This window comes from Protopterus annectens, chromosome 6.part1, assembly GCF_019279795.1.
Source record: "Protopterus annectens isolate FY-2018-M chromosome 6.part1, PAN1.0, whole genome shotgun sequence".
Classification (NCBI taxonomy): Eukaryota; Metazoa; Chordata; order Ceratodontiformes; family Protopteridae; genus Protopterus; species Protopterus annectens.
Window position 1 is genome coordinate 417,987,050 of NC_056738.1, and position 20,041 is coordinate 418,007,090.

A 20,041-nucleotide genomic window follows, 5' to 3' on the forward strand; every position below is an offset into this window, starting at 1 on the left:
TTAATCTCCCAGGCCCTAGTGTATAAGTGTATCATCTCCCAGGCCCATGCTTACGCTTATCAAGGGTGTCAGAACTTGACATAGATTAGGAATGCAAGGCTAGGCTTCAAATATTTTAGCCAGAAGTGGTACAGCACTTCATTCCCACTTTATTTCAAGAAAATAATGGAACGGCAAGAAGCTTAAGATGATTTGGTTTCAAAACTGACGTTTTACATATCTTTGCTTAGAGGAGGAATGTGTTTAGCAGACAGTGTAACATAGCCCTTCATGAACTTAACAGTGGCACTAAACTACAACAGGAAGCCAATGATAAAGATTTGTCCTCATCATAGTCCTTCTAAACCATTGGGTATACACCTTATCAGAGTATGCACAGCTGTGGTTTCCTTTCAGTTTCACAGGACAATGATTTGGGTTTTCACATCTATTTGCTTTCAATTGCTTTCCCAAAATAGTTAGTTTCAGTTCTGACCTAAACCTGGTGCAGACGTTCTAATATACATTTACAGACTATGAACACAACTGCTTCTGACATCCTGGGGACCAGCACGACTCCCATAGGTCTGCATTTTTTTTTTGGGGGGGGGGGGGATGCAGCAATCCACTTCTTTTCTAGAAGTAAAGATATGTTCTTCCTCAGACATCTGCCCATCTGATATGTAATCAAAACTGATGTTAATAAGTTTGAAAAGAAGCAACAGAAACACTGCTGGTCTATAAAGCCAAAACAGTAATGTCTTCAAATGACAGACATCTGGAAATTGCCATACTGGAAAGGAGATTTTCTTTTCCTAACTTGCTTATTTCAGTGAATTTCTTTCTTGACCTGTGAAGACCAATTTTGCTGCACTGCATCTTCTCTCCTTAGTTTCCCTTTAAGTAATGTATATAATAAAAACAGTATGGACACTTGAGCAGGATTTGCTGCAGGAAACGGGTGAATGAACAGGCAATGCCTGAAGGGGGAGTTGTGTGAACTGGAACAGAGGATCAGAATGACTTTGCATGTGTTGTTCTAGAAAATACTTCTCCTTAACCTTACATTTTTTTCTACAGATTTAGATACTGCTACTGACTGTGAGGAAGAAGCAATGTCCTGGGTGTTTTTGTGTTGAAGTCAAGAAATGCCATTAGATTTTTAGCCATCATATCCAAAGTCTTTTTATTAAAGAAATAGCAACATACACAAACCCAAGGATTCTACTCTTCCTTAAAAACAGAATAGCTTCACACACAATCGTATGACTACAAACCAACAAGCTACTTAACACTGTGAAGCAGAAACTCTGAGGAAAAGTCTTTTTTTGCCTTCAAGACCTCTGAGAACTACAAGGTCTAAGTAACATGCTGACTGCAGAGTTAGTGGAGTGACCATTCATTTCATATAGCAAAAAGAACTGAAGGGAGCTTGCTTAAACACACTGGAACACAGATGTGACCGGATACTTTTCATTGGAACAACTCAGGTTTTGCAATTGTAGTGTGTCACTTTTAGTCCTGGGCTGCCCTCTAACGGCTATTACTCAAGACTGCAATTTTTATATATATATCTCTATATCTATATATATATATATATATATATATATATATATATATATACATATATCTATATATATATATATCTATATCTATATATATCTATCTATATATATATATATATATATATATATATATATATATATATATATATATATATATAAAAACACCTCATCATAAAATTTGGCAAAGGAAACCTCTATTTGACATGCCATACAGATATTTAAATCCTGCAGGAATGATTTTTATGCTACATGTACAGTTCCCAGTGATCCTTAACCATTGCTATTATTAATTTTTTTTCTGCTGTAAAATGCTCTAAGCGGGGTTTTTTTTTTTTTTGCGTTTGCTAGGCAGTAACATGACACATTCATTTTTTTCTTAAGCTAAGATGTCAAGAGATTGTCAGCAATCATCCATTTTATTCAGTTTATTTGCTTTTTCAGATATTAGCTCCAAATTCCAACTAAAGTGGGAAAGTTCCACTTTGAGACTGACCTGGAAAGTTTCGGCACCCTCCAGCTGTGCTTCCTTTTCTCCATGACCCACTATAAAGTGATGTATTCCAGTTGCGAATTCTGGCATCTTTCAGGGCATCAGGAGTGAGGTTACAGATTTCCAAACGAGTAAATTCTCGTGTAAAATCTTGAAAGGACATCCTAGAAAAACAGAATGCAAATACATTGTCTGAAACTTTCAAGGAAGTTAATAATGTTTCTATTTTACTAACCCTGCAATCATAAGCTAAAGATAAATTTAACACGCTTTATTCAATCATTTATTAAAAAAGATTTATTTGCAGTAATTTCAAAAAGCTGCCAAAAATTAAAAAACTAAAAAGCAAATACTAACCAAACAGCACATAGTTGTTAAGAAATACGAACATGGCAGAAGATGAGCACCACCTAACCCATCTAGTATGATAATTTACCTATATGAGCTGAGATATAGTCCCTTTTTCAGCTAGAACCATATTTCTTGCATCCCACTAGAACTGCTTTAGGTCTTGCCCATGTGTTTTTGTATTAGACTACAATTTGTTTCTACCAACTCTTCAAAGAAGGCTATTCCATCACTTTATAGTATTACTTCATACTATCCCCCCAGAAATATTTATTTATTTTTGCTAAATAATAAAGTGTAGCCAAGGAAGAAAGGCTGATGTAAACAATAACGGTACACAATAACACTAACAAATTAAGTCAATACTTAGGAGAGAAACACAAACATGAATATTCACATCCGGATATAAACATTCAGATACAGTAAAGGTACAGAGTGGAACAAGAACAACAAGCTACTGCTAGTAATGGAGAAAAGCACAAAAATAAAGACATTGTACCCATTTTACACATTTTTAGACAGTTAAGTATTAATGTGTAAATTTACAGTTATGAAACTGCAAGAATGATGCTGAAAGGATGAGAAATGGAAAAGAAAGACAGCAAACAGTAAAATGACTGTTAGACAATAAGTGTTTGAACAAAGTAGGTTAAGGCAGATATACAAAAGGAAAGGTGAAGTGGTTATTGGAGAGTTAATGTTAAATGTAAAGTTAGGCAGACATTAACAACTGACAGGTTAAATTAGAAAAACAGCAAAGACAGAGATACACAGAGGTATATAAAAGCATAGCTACTAAACAGGTCATGTATTACAGTAGATTTTAAGGAGGCAGTAGGAGAGCTGGATGTGACTAAGAAAAAGCAGGCAATCAGAAAGGTTTGGTAACCCAAGTTTCTGAAGATATGTAGTAGTTGGGGAGTAAGACATGTGGGGCTGGTGGTCTCCACGGCCTCGCACATTCCTAACAAGGTATCAAGGCAATTATCATTTGTTACTGGTTATGCATTTCTCGTGCATCCCTTATTACCCTCACTTCACTTTACTGCCCTCTCACAATGGAGTCCAACTGTTTGTTCACTAGATATCATTATACTAAGGTAAGCACACATCTCACTTAACAGAAAAATATATAAGCTACTAAACTAACAAAATGACAAGACTACTGTAAAACCAGACTCTGTACTACTGCACTACCTACTACGACATCAAGTGTCTGGTGTAGTGCAACAACTGAGTTTACAACCATATACCAACAACACAAGGTATTAGGACAAGGTTCTAAAGAAATATGTGCTACAAGGAATGATAGGGTCTAGGCTCTAAGAAATAGTCAATGAAAGCTGCAATTATGTAACAGAAAACAGCATAAGTTGTGAATATAAAGTATGTCCTTATGAGAAGACTACATGAGAAAACAAAAGCTAAGAAACAGAATTAAAAAAAAAAAAACTTTGGGCAGTGTAAAAAAGCAAGCTAATCCTGCACCATAAAGTGATACAGCAACTAATGTTATACTTGCTCCTGCAACCACAAATCAGTACATTATATCTGTTAACCTCAGTACAGAAAATAAAAAAATTACATTAACTTACCAAAACTCTCCATCCTCCATTTGAATTCGGACTTGATCCCGAAATGATGGATCAACTTCATTCCATTCACGGGAGCTAAAAAGTTGTGAAAAACATGACTGTACTTTAGCAATCAAAGTAAGACCAAGGAAGAACAACAAAGCATGCACATACCAAACTAATCAAAGGGACACCATTGCAATTAGGACAGCTCCTACTCGCATGTGGTGTAAACTGTCCTCTTCAGATACAAATTGTCCATGTTAGGTTTATCATCACCATACAGACTTTTTCTGTAACTGTTTGGATTAATGCTGGCAGCTCATTACCTACCCACACCATTGAAAAGCATGTCTACTGTTTACCAAATACAAGGGTGTGTCAATTCAAGTAAAGATGCACACACTATTATCCACCAATCTTATAAGATACTCTACTTTTCAGCACGCAGAGTGAACATAACTTTGTTTATTTCTAACATGTACAAAGAGGTATTCTCAAGACAGTCCATTTGCCTTTGTAAGCAGCACTCATTCCCCGTTAAGATATACTGCAAATGCACTGCCACATCTAAGGATGTTTGCTTGAGCCTATGTCAGAAAATTGACATTGCGGAATGTCAAACTGCATATAATTGAAACCATATGATAGACGTTTCACAACAATGAAAAATGAAAAAAAGACCACACTGTTTTTGCAGAGGGGCAAGTGCCCTTACACCCCCTGCAAATTATATACAGCAACTCTGAGATTGCACTACAGAAGGGAAACGTGTAAATTCCCCAGACCCTGATGTACTGTGATCTCCATACAAACGTCAACTTTTCAGAAAGTCGTTCATAAGGTCTTGACCAAATGCAGTTGAACTTAAGTCGATACACTTTATACTTGCAGTACATCTCAATGCCAAAAACCTACTATCCTGAATTAGCACTGAGAGACAAAGAATGCCAGTGCACTATTCTGAAAAGATAATAACCAATGTCCTTGTATAGCAGTGCTACCCTACAGCAGGGTCATGGGCAACTCACAATTATGCCCATGAGGAGGGGCTCGAATTTGATGACATCCGCTGCATCTTCACAACTACATATACAACATGCATTTATAGGTAAGCACTAAGCTAGCTGTCCTAGAGGACAATTGAAGTTAAGCCAATTTCCCTTCATGAGAATCAAACCTTGTACTTTTTTGTCTGTGAGGTAAACATCTTAAGCATTATGCCTACCACAACTAGTACCAGATGTGGTGTGCTGTTATGGTATACATTACAATCTATGTACATGTTATTTATGTTTAGTAAATTTGCACATAACATCCCAAATGCCTGACAGTGTATTCTCTAGGTGAGTTATTTAAACACATCACAGGTGTAATAATGGGTGTAGCTTACACACCCATTTATGCTGACTTGGTGATGGTAGCTTGGGAAAGGAGGTTTATTTTTAACTGTGATTTTAAACATATTAAACTGTACCTACACTTTCTGGATGATATTTTTATCATTTGGGTATGGTCGGGACTCTAATGCTTGCGAGATCACTAATTACTTAAATGGAACAAGTTTTCTAAGGTTCACCTCAGAGTATACAATATCTTGACACATTAATTATAATTAGAGTCACAAATAGTTAGAAACCCACATTTAGCAATTGCTACCTGCATTTGTGAAGTTCTCACCCTTTTTTTTTTCAGAAAAGGAACCTAGCAAAGGGTCAGAGCAGTCAGAAAGCGATGATTTAAGAGAAGAACTAGAGAAGATTTTTAAGATGTTTGTTGACGGGGATTACCCCATTAAACTGGTAAGGAACATCATTAATGAGGTGGAAGCTGGATGGGGTACTAAACATAAACCCCTTTTGGGGATGGGTCTTGAACCCATTAATTTAGGTCATAATAATTCTGTTAAGCAATTTGAAAGAGCGATGACATTTCAGTTCAATGCTTGAACTAAGGAAGTTAGAGATATTACTTTGAAATATCAGAATATTTTCAGGGCATGCCCTACCATTTTTAATTCATCAGGTGAAATACCTCAGTTTACCTATAAAACTGCCTGAAATTTTAAAGCAATTTTTGAACTTCCTCATATTAACAGATATACAGCCACCACCCCGGGTACTACATGTTATGATTATTGTAACCAATGCAGGTACTTTTTTGAAGAAAAAAGCCTCAAACTGGATAATAGTTTAAATTCTTTGATATACCTGTGCAGGGCTGACTATGGATCCAAGGAAGTAATTTACATTGTTAAATGCTTAACATGCAATGGATTTTAGATTGGTAAAACAGAAAGGTATTTAAGGAACAGGATATATTTAATTTAAGTGAATAAAACAAACAAAGCACCCTATAACAGCTAAAGGCAGTCCTTGGATAAAATGTGAAAACTGAATAAAGCCTGGAAAACCCACCACGATGAGAATCACTTCCTCCTTTAATAGAGACAAACAGGTAAACGAATAAAATCCAAGAGCTCTAGTAAAAGATGAGCACTTTCGGCTCTTCAGCCTTCATCAGATCTAAAAATGAGCTCTATTTACTAGTTTAAAAACATAGTCCCAATCCAATCAGATGTTTGTCATTTAGTGACATCATACTGAGTAGGTGTAACACACGTTTTAAGATCTTAAAGCCATAGCTCTAGCTGCAAAAACCAGGCCTTCCTAACATTAAAATAAAGTCATGAAGAAAACTTTCAGTAATTTTTAAGCGTCTGTTTTTAAGCAGAGGCTTCAGTGGTACTATATTGTTTATACCTGGATGCCTGTCGGCTCTAAGGTTTATTATCCACTCAGTTTCTCATATTTCTGTAAGATTTTTAAGGTCACCTCCAAGAAAATTGGGTACGATGTGATCCAAGACCATAAAAGTAAATGAGTGTGTAGGAAACTGTATAACTTGACTGGCTAATGCATTGTTAGTATCAGCTTTAGTGATATCTCGCAAATGTTGCATAATCCTAGCTTTAAACAAATGGTTAGTTTTACCTACATAGAAAGCTGCACATTTCTTGCAGCTAGCTAGATAAACTAAATCTCGGGAAAGGAAGGTAGCATATCCATTAAAATGGAAGCCTTGACCAGAGAGAAGTAGTGGCTGGTGTTTATACAAGGGCAAGCTTTGCATTTTCCACATCTATATGTTAGATGTCTGGAATCAAATTCTTTTTGAAATTCCATCTTTGAAGCATAGCATCCTTTTTAAGTTCTTTTTGTTCTTGTAAGTGAAACGTGGTTTCTCCGCTACTATCTCTTTAATTTTTTCATTCTCTGTCAAGACTGGCCAGTACTTGCGTATGGTGCACATACTAGTCGAGAGTCAGAACTATAGGTCAGCAGACAATTTAGAATCTTACTGAGATCTGCTGTCTCTCTCGAATTCTTTTTGGTTTGCCTCATCACATCTTTTTTCCTGAATGAAGGACATCCATTTGTTTTCCTAATATTCTTCAGCTTATCTGCTCTCATAACAAGGTCTCATTCCAAATAGCCTCTATCCTGTAAGAAGCCCTGTATCTGCTCAGTTTCTTGTGTTAAATCACAATCTCTTGTACAGAGCCTAGAAGTTCTAATGATCTGATTTTCTAGGATATTTTTGAAAATGTGATGAGGGTGCGTGCTATTTCTATGTAGGTAATGATTCTTCCATGTCTCTTTGTGATAAATGCAGGTGTTTATACCAAAGTCCACATCATAGGTGAGTCGTACATCCAAGAAATCAATTTCTTTACTTGAATAATTAAGAGTGAACCTAAGCAAATCAGTGGTCCCATTCAAATATTCTTGGAAATCAAGTAAATCTTGGACACTGCTATCCCACAAAATAAACACATCATCCACAAGACGTCCATAGAATTTTAGTTTATGCAACCAAGGATTTAATTCATCTAGGACTTTGGTCTTCTCCCATTGGGCTAATACAAGATTCAAGTAACTGTTAGCTAGTCTGCAAATTTAATGCTTGCCACTTAGCTAATAGCTGAGGGTGGCTATTTCCATAACTCGGCATACATTTTATACGCATACCTCTTGGTATGATTTTATGATGGATGCTCACCTTTAAATTAAAGCGCTGCCATTGGAGGCATTTAAGATGAAAGTCAGCGTTTTCTACTTCATGTAATGCCTTGTCAAAATTAACATTAGGTTTAGATGCAGTTTCAGTTTCTACAAATTGTGCATCCAAATTCAAAGTGAGAAGTGGATTGACCTGCTAACCTGAATTCCCAAAGGAAGTTTGTTGGAACACATTCCTATTTCTTTCAGTGCATAAATCCATCGTGTGCATTGGTGCATAAACCAATTTAAGTGAATAAAACAAACAAATTTGCAGACTAGCTTTGCTTATATGAATCTTCTGATTGACTATTTTAAACCAGGAGAGGAAAGTATTAAAGAACTAATTCAGAAAAAGTTGGAAGAAATGAATTCAGATGATACCTGTCTCAGTCGGTTTGAAACACTACAACATAACTTAAATGTTTATGATAATAGATTTAAGGAACAAAAAAACACACAAATTATTATTCTAATGGTTTTAAGCTAGGCCATATCTTTGAATGGCCTAAAGAAGATTTTAAATCTACAAACAGAGCTATGAATGTTGACGGAGGTACGAATATGAGGAAACAAGTGACGTATTCAAGGACTGATTTGCCTACACAGAAGGTGATAGGACAGATTGAGATTGTTCCCTCCCATACACCTAGTTCAGCCTCTGGCCTTTCCCATCCTAATCTCACACAGGAAATGACTAGTGCTGTTAACAACCAGGATAATGACAGCACTACACCTTTGCGAAATACTCCAAATCCTGAAGGTGTGAATTTGAATATTGATAATTCAGCTACTTGTTCCTCAGCACTTGTAGTTAGACCCAAAGAAGGTGTCATACATGCACAGATATTTCAAAACTTACCAGTTTTTCTGAAGCAGCACTCAGTACGCAGTTCTCGATTGTAGAGCAGAGAAAGAAAAAGAAAAAAAAAACTGCTCCACTGAATAATGAAGCTGACAGCTTAGTATTTAATATTGCACAACTGCAACTAAGTGATGAACAGATAGGGATTCTTAAAGGACTGAGCTTTATACCTTCTACCCATTCGAACTTAAGTGAGTTTAGCCTTGACATAAGGTATTTTTGTAGAAATGTCACACTAAAAAGTATTTTTGGTAATAACCAGTGAATAGAAGGTTGTCGTTTTAAGAAACATAGTACCTATGTACCAGCGAATCCACCAAATTTCGAACTATTTGCTCGCTTATGTGAAAATGAGATTTGAGCATAGGAGTCAAGGGGGTCATAAACAACACTTCTCTAACATGATGCTGGGAGAAAGATTAGTTGTAAATGAGCTTAAGGAGAATGAGATGACCGTAATTAAACCAGCGGACAAAGGTGGTGCCATTGTCATTATGGATTAGACATGGTATGCCACCAAAATGGAATCTATGTTAAGTGATTCACTCACCTATATCAAGCTTACCAAAAGTGAATTAAACTCCATCATCAATAAAGTGACTGATACTTTGGAAACACTTCTGTTACAAGGGCTATTGAGTCAGGAACTGTTTGACTTTTTCAAGGTGGAATATCCTACTATTTCCACCATCAGCGGTCTACCCAAGATGCATAAAGATCTGCACAATCCCCCTCTATGCCCGATTGTTGCAGGAAAAAACTGGGTAACAGAACCTCTATCTGTTTATGTAGAAAATTCCTTAAAAGACTATGTCAAACAGGCCGGGAAGGTCTTGAGGGATACGGGTGATTTTTTAGAACGTTTGCATTGTTCACTAGAAGCTGAAGGAATTCCCAAAGATTTACTCTTTTGTAACTATGGATGTTTGGAACCTTTTCACTGTTATCCCTAATCAATATGGAACAGAGGCCATCAGTACGCTTTCACTTGAATGCTAAGCATGATCTTATCTGTGAACTGCTGAGATTAATACTTGAATCTAACAATTTCACATACGGCAGTGCTTACTATTTACAGAATTGGGGAGTAGCAATGGGTACCCCATGTGCTAACAGTTACTCAAATCTTGCATTAGCCCAATAGGAGAAGACCACAGTCTATATATATATATATATATATATATATATATATATATATATATATATATATATATATATATATATATATAAAAATATGCTGCGGTGGTGGTACTGCGGTATGTCACCTCACAATAAGACGTAGTCCTGTTCTATTCTCAGCTAAAGCGTCTTCTCTGTGGAGACATGCATGAATGGGCGTACCTTCGTTGAAGGTTGTGAGTCAGGGCTGCCAACTGGGTATGTAAAAATCTACTACCAATCATTAGCAGACCAGAGTTCTGCCGTGGCGACCCCTAACCAGGAAAAGCTGAAAGATACAACTGTATATATAAAATATGCTTAAATTTTTGTATATTTATTTGCATAATTGATTTGTATTATATTAATTGGTTTTAATTTCCACTGTTCTTTGGGGTCACATGATTTCACCTTTCCTGTTTTAGGAGGGTGTGTTTTTCTTATCAAACATTCTAATGAAGTCTCACTTCCTTAGGGACAAAAGCGCTTAATGGATACTTGTACTATATTTTTATATTATAAAAGTGTACTCTTGTTTGAATTGTAGTTTCCTGATCCTGCAATTTGCGTTCAAATTTGGATTTTACAATTTTAAGTTTGGCCAATTTTCCTTCATTAGAATGAGACCCTCGGGTGGCCAAGGTGGTGCAGCAGTTAGCGTTGTTGCCTCACAGCAAGAGGTTCTCCGGTTCAAGCCTTGGCTGGGGTGTCTTCTGTGCAGAGTCTGCATGTCCTCCCTGTGGTCGTGTGGGTTTCCTGCGGGTGCTCCTGTTTCCTCCCACATCCCAAAGACTGGACTGGACACTCTAAATTGGCCATAGGTATGAGTGTGTGCCTTCTGTGAAAGGTTGGGCGCTGGGCTGGCAACTCGACACCATAAAACTCTACTGCCAATCATGGGCGGACAGGTAATCCGCTGTGGTGACCCCTAACTGGGAAAAGCTGAAAGAATGAGATCCTGTACCTCCTGTCTGTGAGGCAAACACCTTAACCATTATGCCAACCCCAAGTAGCTCCTGATGTGGTGTACTGTTATGTTATACATTACAATCCATTTATATGTTATGTTTTGCAAATTTGCACATAACATTTCAAATGCACCTATTCAAATCTACTAATATAACAAATCAAGTTTTCAATCCATAACACGCTCATTTCCAAGGACACCAACTCCTTTACCTTACAATGGTACCAAACCTCCTGAAGTGTACAAACTTGAAACACAGACCACCTCTTGTAGTACTGAAAACCAAACAACCTCAAGACTAGAGGTCATGAACAGTAAAAGTGTAATAATTAAGCACTTTTGTTCCTACTCACGGAACTTTATCAGAACCTTACAGTGTTAAAAACCCTATATTTTGTTCCACAATACTGAATATAAAATATACCTCTTCATGATTTGGGCTGATACTACCAAAAATGAGCTACTCTCTTAATGTTAACCAATTAAAAGTAATATTATTAACAAGTACTCTCCTCTAACCAGTTTCATCTTACTCCTTCCCTTTTTTCTCTAGGCTCAAACCTCTGGCTTACTATGCAAGCAATAATGTCCAACAGGGTGGACATCATCAGAGAATTAATATACACCTAGGATTGGGTGTTTTACCACCCCAGGAAGGGCAGTAACTCCCACCCAGGAGGAGGTTACTGTGCTTAGGGTATAGGCGATCTGTTAAACTGTTTTGTATTTTTTTCATTATATACTATTTTTATGTGAAAAGGTTCCTCCGCCTAATGTTTCAAACTTGCTATAGCGCACACATAATTGTTGTAGAAGTATTTTAAATCCAAAATGTAACTTCAATATTGTTAGTATTTAATGTTCACACACAATTTTTTGTTGCTGTTTTAGTTTTTTTTAATTTTCACAGCAAAGCCACATTTAGCCGTTTGCTTAGTTTTCTGTCCAAGCTTCACACTAACTTAATATCCTGCAGTGAAGTGATGGCATACCTCTCAACTGTCTAGATTTTTGCCTCATATTTTTGGTCTCTTCCTCATAAAACTCAATCTGTGGTTTTCTGGCAAATCAGTGAGGACTGAAATAATTATATAATCCATATATTTGAGTTTCAGACTTTACATGCTTCAGACAATGAATGCTAACAGAAACTTTTATTTTAGCAACTCAACTTTCTAAGTTTATAAGAGAAAGATTTAAAATCTGTCCCTATCTTTTGTGCCTTTGTCCCCTCATTATTTTGGGCTTAGTCCACATTTCTTGAACCAAAATGTTTTGAAGTCTGCGGCAGACTTGCTTTTTACTGGGGATTATATGTACATTAAAACAAAGCTTCCCAACATAGTGATGTTTCACCCTTTCCTCTAACACTGAATACATTTCCTTGACAAAAAAAACTCTAATCCACTGGACTGAAACTGAATTTGAACAGTTCACTGTTGATTTAATATAAATCTACGTACACTTACTACTTTGAGCGATTTTACAGGTTATAGCTAATTGAATATAGATCTACCCTTTCCATGAAATGAGTATGATATTATATATTTTTACACATGTTTGCAGATATTCCACATTCTACAATTTACTGTAATATTACCTACTACTTCTTACCTTTGTGTGTTAACATTTAGGCTAACACAGGATACAATAACATGCTACTTTTTTACACTAATGCAACACCTCAGGTAGAGCTATGCTCAGCATTTTATTTTATCTAATTATGTAATGGTTATAGAAGTATCATTGCAATTTTAGTCATGTTTTTAACTGCTTCACCATTTAGGTCCATGTCATGCCTGAAAATGGTCCTTGGACCAGTTCACTTAAATAAATGAAATAAAATAACTCATGCATCTGCGTTGCAGATCTAGCTTCTAATGCTTTGAGAATCTACACACAGAAGACCATGTCTTAACTCCATACATTTTTTTTCACAAATGCTTTGAGCCGAGATGTGCTTAAAGAAAACTCACATAAAAGCTGCCAGGGCAGAGATGCTATAATATGTCTCTGAATGGCCCATTTGTTTGGTAAAAGAATAAAATACATTCACTAGTCAATCTTCAAGGGTTTGTTTAAAACTGGTTTACCCAGTATCTCTGGAGTAAAATCCACAAACAGATGTTCAGTCTGTCCGAAGCACACTGTTCTTTACAGACAATATTTAAGCTGTCTGTGAACATCCAATACATGGATAATTATTTCTACTACTTGTCCCATGAACTGAATGATTTTTTTCACACATCAGAGCCTGCAGTTCAAAAATTCTCCTACCATATATGACCACCACCACAAAAGTTCTTCCATGACAAGTATTTTAGTGGGACCAATAGTGCTGATTAAAAAGTACAAGGTCAGTTTTTCTGTAACAAATCTAAGATCCAAAGGAGGTGGGACTTCTGACATTTGTCAAAAGTGGAAGTCTCCCTCTAGAGTAAATGATTTATAAGCAAGTTATTTGCCAAAGGCAGCTGTCATGGAAGGCATGAAGAAATGGTAGCTTTGGTGGAATAGTTAAGATAGACCTACTGAAGAAAGATCTGACAAGTGAGAGCTGTCAGCATCTCCACATGCAAAAGATCTTTTATTTTTCTTTGAGCACAGCATTCAGAACATTACTCATGTGGCAGAATTTTGGCCGAGTGGCAAGATCCATCTCTCATAACTCCATGGTCTGGGGTTAAATCCTCTTTTCCTGTAAATGCATTTGTGGAGTTTTAATGTTCTCCCCAATCTGTATAGGTTTTCTTGGATATGGCAGATTCTTCCCACCTTCAAGAGCATGCTGGTTGACTGGCTAAACGAAATTTCCAAAACATGTGTTGTGTTTACCCTTACCCTTGTGGTCTGGCTTCTGGCTATAAATGGAAACCTACACAAATTGCTCACATGAAACCTTCCAGTGTGAGTGGTGTAAACAACACATTTAAATTCAAAACGAACACAATTGTACAGCCACAAATTCATAATAATCAGTGCATAGCTCTACAAGTATTACACATATCTGATGTTTAATCATACAGCAGCCAAAATATTCAAAGGAGCCACACTGATGACATTTCCCACAAACTATTTTCAGTGCTTACCAGCCAAGTGCACTAGATTGCGTGGAATGATGCGCATTTCATGTAATCGAGAGTCACTTTTCCCTTGTTCCGCATTGAACAGTGGTGGCTCCACACTGCAGTGTTTGATTTGTTCATATATTGCCAATACAGCCAAACGGCATTGTGCTATATGAGCCAATCAAATAGTCTACACAAAGCTAGTCAATTAAGGGGCACAGAACTCATTCAATCACATGATTTTGTAGTTTGAGTCACTGCAATACATTCTAAAAGGGTACCCACAGGACTCAGACTTACCAGCAATCCCACTGAAATTTGTTCTTTGATCGTAGACCAGTGAGGATGAACTGAAGTGACCAGCTATTGAAATTTATGATATGCTGCCATGCTGTGCTGTACATGTAAGTTACCACCATCAATTTGAAGATAAAGATCTGTCGCCCCATACTTCAAAAGGGTGATTTACTTTTGTACCCAGAGCAATTGGGATGGTCGCATCGTAGTGTACTGCTGTTGGGCTGACTGCTGCTGTGACAGCTACCCTTTGCCGGATTCTTGTGGTGGTAGTGTGGTTGATACGGTTTCATTTTTTTTTTCTGATCCTGCCTGAATGCATTCTGTACATCATTTGAGGGGGCTGTGGACTTATGGTGGAGATGCAGCTGCTTTTCTCATTTAACACCAGAGGTAAGTGGTTACTTAGTGACCAAGACTTTTTTATTAATTTATTTATTGTACCTCAGAGTGACAAAATAATGGAAAAAATATAAGCATATTATCAAGGGGACTTAATAAAATGCACTGCAAATTCTACCTAGAGGAACCTTTTTATCTTTGCAGTTTGCAATCCATAGGTTACTTCTTATGGCTGTAATTTACTTTTGTTAGGCTTTCCACTGCAGGCAGGATTTCATTCAAATCTATCTGGAATTCCATAACCTTTGAATTAACCTGTGCACTAAATGGGGTCGGGGAATTAAAATATCTTTATTTTACAGACTTCATGTCATTGGTTCTCTTTCCAGCAATTGTAAATGAAAAATATTTTTTAATGTTGAAGCATTTATAATGTCCATTGCCCAGTAAATTGAGCTAGAGTATTCATTTGCTCTTACACAGGACTTTGAAAATGCACTGCTCTTCTGTAAAATAGTGTCTTAAATTTATTTGTAAATCTTATTGATACAAGGTAATTTATTTTACTATAAGAAAGGGAACTGTAATGTGTGTCCTCTTTCTTTAAATTATTGTTGCAAATAGTATATTGGTCGGGGTCTATATTATATCAGTGAACGCACTAAATTGCGAACGCTATATAATCGACCCACAATCCCCGAAAACCCAAAATGTCGAACACAAGGGTCAGCTATTTTTTTCCCAGGGAAAAAAATAGCTGATCCATAAAAAAAAAAATCCAAACACATAATAAAGTTGGGGACCCCCCCCCCCCACTTAAATATACCAATTTCGAGATGCACCACAGTGGAGGAAATGGAAAACTCCCAAAAAACGGTCCCTAGGGAAAAAAAATCATTCCTGTGCTTTCAGTACTTTGCCATTTCATGTAATGACGTTCGACTAAACAGTGTCCGCAATTCAGTGCGTTCGCCAATATAATAGGGACACTGTTGGTCATGTATTGTAGCATTCTGTGTACTAGACATTCACTGGTAATGAATGGGATTAAAAAATCAACTATGATTTTTCCAGAAAGCCCAATTCAGCCAGACCACATAGAAATTTTATGAGTTTGCTCAGTGCGAAAATAGGGTGGTTCCACATTTTGACTGTGTCACACATTGCTATGATCTCAGTAACACATTAGCCTCTTAAGACCTATGTTTCAGTGTCTTGCAATACCTTCTTCAGTACATGAACATTGTAACTAAAGGAAATGCTGGGTGGGCAGATTGGTGTAATGAGGGAGATGACTTTTATGAACTATGACACATAATTGGAATTACCTAGGCATGGTAAGGCCTTGCTGTATATAATTTTGCTGACTGCCAAAAAAGCAATTACTAGAAAATGAAAATCTAAACTAACTATACTAGAAATAGTGAACATAGTAACAGATAAAACAACTGGAATTCAGATCTTTAGTAAAGGGCAGGCACAAACTATGTAGGAAAAATGGGAATTGTGGGAAGAATATATACAGTGGGGGAATGAGGTTTAAACGAAGGCAGGACTTAAATGAGCTATGTAACGTTTAACTGAAATGATTGGGTAGATTATAAGTGATGTATAATGTTTGCAACTGGGAGTGTGTCAGTACAGTTTGTGATGTAAAATGCTTGCAACTAGGACTGTCGGTGTGATTTGTTTCACTTATATAAACATATGATTGCCGTTAAGTGATGTTTTAATAAAGATGTTTCTTGTTTAAAAAAAAAGGGGGCAGGAATGGAATAATTTATGTACTGTTGCTTAGGTTATATGATATTATATAATATATGCAAAATATAATGTTTATAAACGTGAACTTAATACAGTTTGATTATTTTTATATTAATGCAGATTTACCTATATCACAAGTGATAATTCAATAAATGTGTTAAAAAAAACAGGCAGCCATTTTTATAGGTGGTCAAACACATCAATAAGTAATACGTCATTAAATTGCATACATAATTCCAAACAATTTATGTACATAAAAAATGAAAAATATATAAATAAAATATGTGAGACCATAGTACCACCTACTTGAAAAACCCTAAGCTGCATTCTAAACAAAACAGCAAAGACATTTAAATAAGCTATATTCAACCATATAACACATCCTGCAGATGACAGAAATATGTACATCTGTACTTGCAAAACCTCTTTTAAGCTTGGTGTAAATAAAGCCCCATGCCGGATAATCCATCTCTGTTCTTTGTTAATAATTATTCTCAGAATGTCAGTGGGCTGTCTTGATTTTATGAATACCTCTGAAGTTAAAATTTGTACCAGGATGTTTTCATTTTTTTTTAATAAAGCATTACTTTCCTTGTCACATTTAATGTCACAAACATTCTTACACTCTTGTTTTCAAATGCCATAATCTTTGCTTAGACAGCATTCGGGTAAATAACTCATTCTGCGCGACATGTAATGACAGCATCAATGTAGATGCTCTAAACATGCTTGCTTGTGTGGATCTTTAACAGTAAACCTGAAAGGGGAACAATTTCTACATTGAGGTGACCCCTTTAAAGATGTACCATCCAAGTTTTCTATTGTTGAAACGTAGGCATATTGAATGCTCTCTTAAAAGCACTCAGATGCTGTGCAATTGATCTATCCCTTTTGTAGGTAAACCTACATGCCTGCAGGATACTCTTAGCAATATCTTTATTTGTTTGCAATAACACCCCCCCAATATTTACAAATTACTTTTTGAAGGTATTTGTACTACATGTAGTACTGAAAGACAACAGATAAGACTGATTAGTAGATGGTTTTCTGTAGTTACGCAGTCGTTGACTAGTTTTTGAATTAGCTAACACTTTTGCTTGCATTATTGTCACTCAGCTGTTCTATTCACTAGTTCAGGAGAACATGTCTGCTGTATTTTTATAACAAATATATTTTATTCTATAAAACTTTAATTATAGTATTACATTAATGACATGTGAGGGCAACACCTGCTTGCTTGCAGTAAGGAATTATTGTGAAAAAGTTTACAAAACAGACCAGTGGATGTCTAAAAATGAGATGGAATTTAATTTACATTCAACAGAAAACTGCATTCCCCATTTATCATTTAAACATTGCACAAACTTCTGTAACTCTGTAATGTCCCGAGTTCAAACCAGTTAATCATCCAAATATTTAATCACATGTCTATGGCATAGATAAGAGGACTGTGACTGGTATCACAAATCAGTATTTCCTGTAGGCAGCCCATATCCATCAGCATAGAGAGGTGCAAAGGAGATTTCCATAGCTGTTTGAAATAAAATGCATTTTAGTAAGCACATTTTCAGACAAACAAATAAGAAATGTATTAAATCCTGCACTGTATAGATCAAGTTTATATCCGAGGTTTGAATGCCTGCCCAATGAGGTATGTTTACGTACAAGGACTTAACATCCAATCTACACATATTCCAACCATCTTCAGTCTGGATGTCCTAAATGAGTTGTAGAAATTGTATGGGAGCTTTGATACAAGGTCTGAACACAATCCAGCAATGGTCTGAAATAATTTGTCAAAAATTCTGAAAGCAGTTCTGTCAATGACCCATGTCCTGAAACAATGGGTCTAACCCAGAGGATTAGTTGGCTCCTTATGTATCTTGGAGAAATGTAGAAGTGTTGTGCTTTGGGGTCATCCACTATAAGTTCCATGGCAATATTTTTACTAAGAATTCCTTCTTCTACAGAAAGTTTAAAGAAAGCATATATCTTGGATTTAAATTTGTGTGGAATGAATTACCACTACTGGTAAAACCTACCATTGATCATCTGCTTATAAGCCTTATTTTTGTGTGAGGTAGAGTCCCAAATACAAACCCACATACCCCTTCCCTTGTCTCCAGAACAAATAACTGCCAAAGTCTGTTGTGTACATCGCTAAGTGTTCATCCTGTACAGCTTTCTACGTTGGAAAAACGGAGTGCAGGCTCCATGACAGAGTGTATAAACATACCCATGCAATTGATATTAATAAAAGTGACAATTCCCTTGCTAAACACTCACATTTGAGTGGGGGACACAAGTTTATGTTTAAGTCAATAGATCAAGTTCAGGTAGACGTTAGGGGTGGGCCCAGTAAATTTACTTCTAGAGGAATGTGAACTAGCCTGGCAGTTGAGACTGAATGCTTTTTCTAGTCCAGGTCTCAACGAAGCATGTAACATCACCTGTTTTGCTTAAACTAAAAAGTTTAAAAAGATGATGTCACACCAGAAAGTGTACTTCATTTTTTATTTTGTAGTGTATAGAATACATAGGTTTTGCTACACAACTACGTTATACTAAAAAGTTAAGTGTATTTTAAATTGTACAAACATGTTAGTTGTTTCCCTTTAACAATATGTGTAAGCATAGCCTTGGTTGTTGATAGGAAGTTTTAAACATGTGATGCTACTTAAATTTGGTATTTAAACATTCTTCGAAGTTTTTTATTTGATCTGATGACGTGACCGTATTAACAGTGATGAAAAGCACTTCATTAAATTTCTTTGTGCAATACAAACTTCTTTTTGTATTATTTTTGGGCCATTGGACTTGTTTGGTTTGGCTTTACTTCGTTTGGAGAGTTTTTGCCAGTTTGAGTGTATTTGTCTTCTGCAATATCAACAGAATGGTTTGGAGGGACAGGTATGCCTCTCAGAGGGTACAGCTGCTCTGGTACAGACTCCCAAGCCATATAAAACAAAGTCCATCTCTATTTATATTAAAGCACAACTTGGCTCTATGGATGGGAAACAGAACATTTTACCTAGAACCTCCCCCTGTACTACTAATGGAAAGAGGTATCTCATAAATGCTTTATATCATGCATTGGTCCCCTCAGATTATCTATGGTATGAACCCAGTTATTCTCATTAGGGGCAAAATGTAATAATTGATCATGGGATGGGTAAAGCCAATCTCTATCCAAATAGGATAGGTTAATTCAAGCAAAAAAGGGAAATTGACTGGGTTTAAAATGGCCTGCAAGGGCAGTTAGCTAGTACTTACCTATAAACCTATATCATGGCATCTCCACGCCAACTCCTTAATCTTGCTTAAAACCACTTAGCTGTGATTACATGCATCAAGATATGCATCCATCCATCCTTTCCCTTAGTGACCACTTAGGTCACCCCCTTCTGTGTCCAAGTATAAGCCCACAGAGCAGTTTCACTTTAACTTGGTCTCTCCTCTCTTGAGGACTCACTCTTAATTCCTTTGTTGCTCGTGTCTCCATTCACCAAACCATCTTTTCCGTCCTTACAAGGGTTCACTCTTCTTGGCTTACTGCCAAATGT

At 36.5% G+C, this 20,041-nt stretch overlaps 1 protein-coding gene across 1 annotated transcript in view; it reads right to left on the reverse strand.

Moving 5' to 3' along the window:
* Nucleotides 1–20,041, reverse strand: part of CAPN1 (calpain 1) — a gene marked incomplete in the record, with an annotated part of 860,468 nt that overhangs the window by 377,127 nt on the left and 463,300 nt on the right. Inside the window, 2 exon segments of the mRNA XM_044075847.1 lie at nt 2,038–2,198; nt 3,978–4,052. Coding sequence (XP_043931782.1) covers nt 2,038–2,198; nt 3,978–4,052 — 236 coding nt within the window.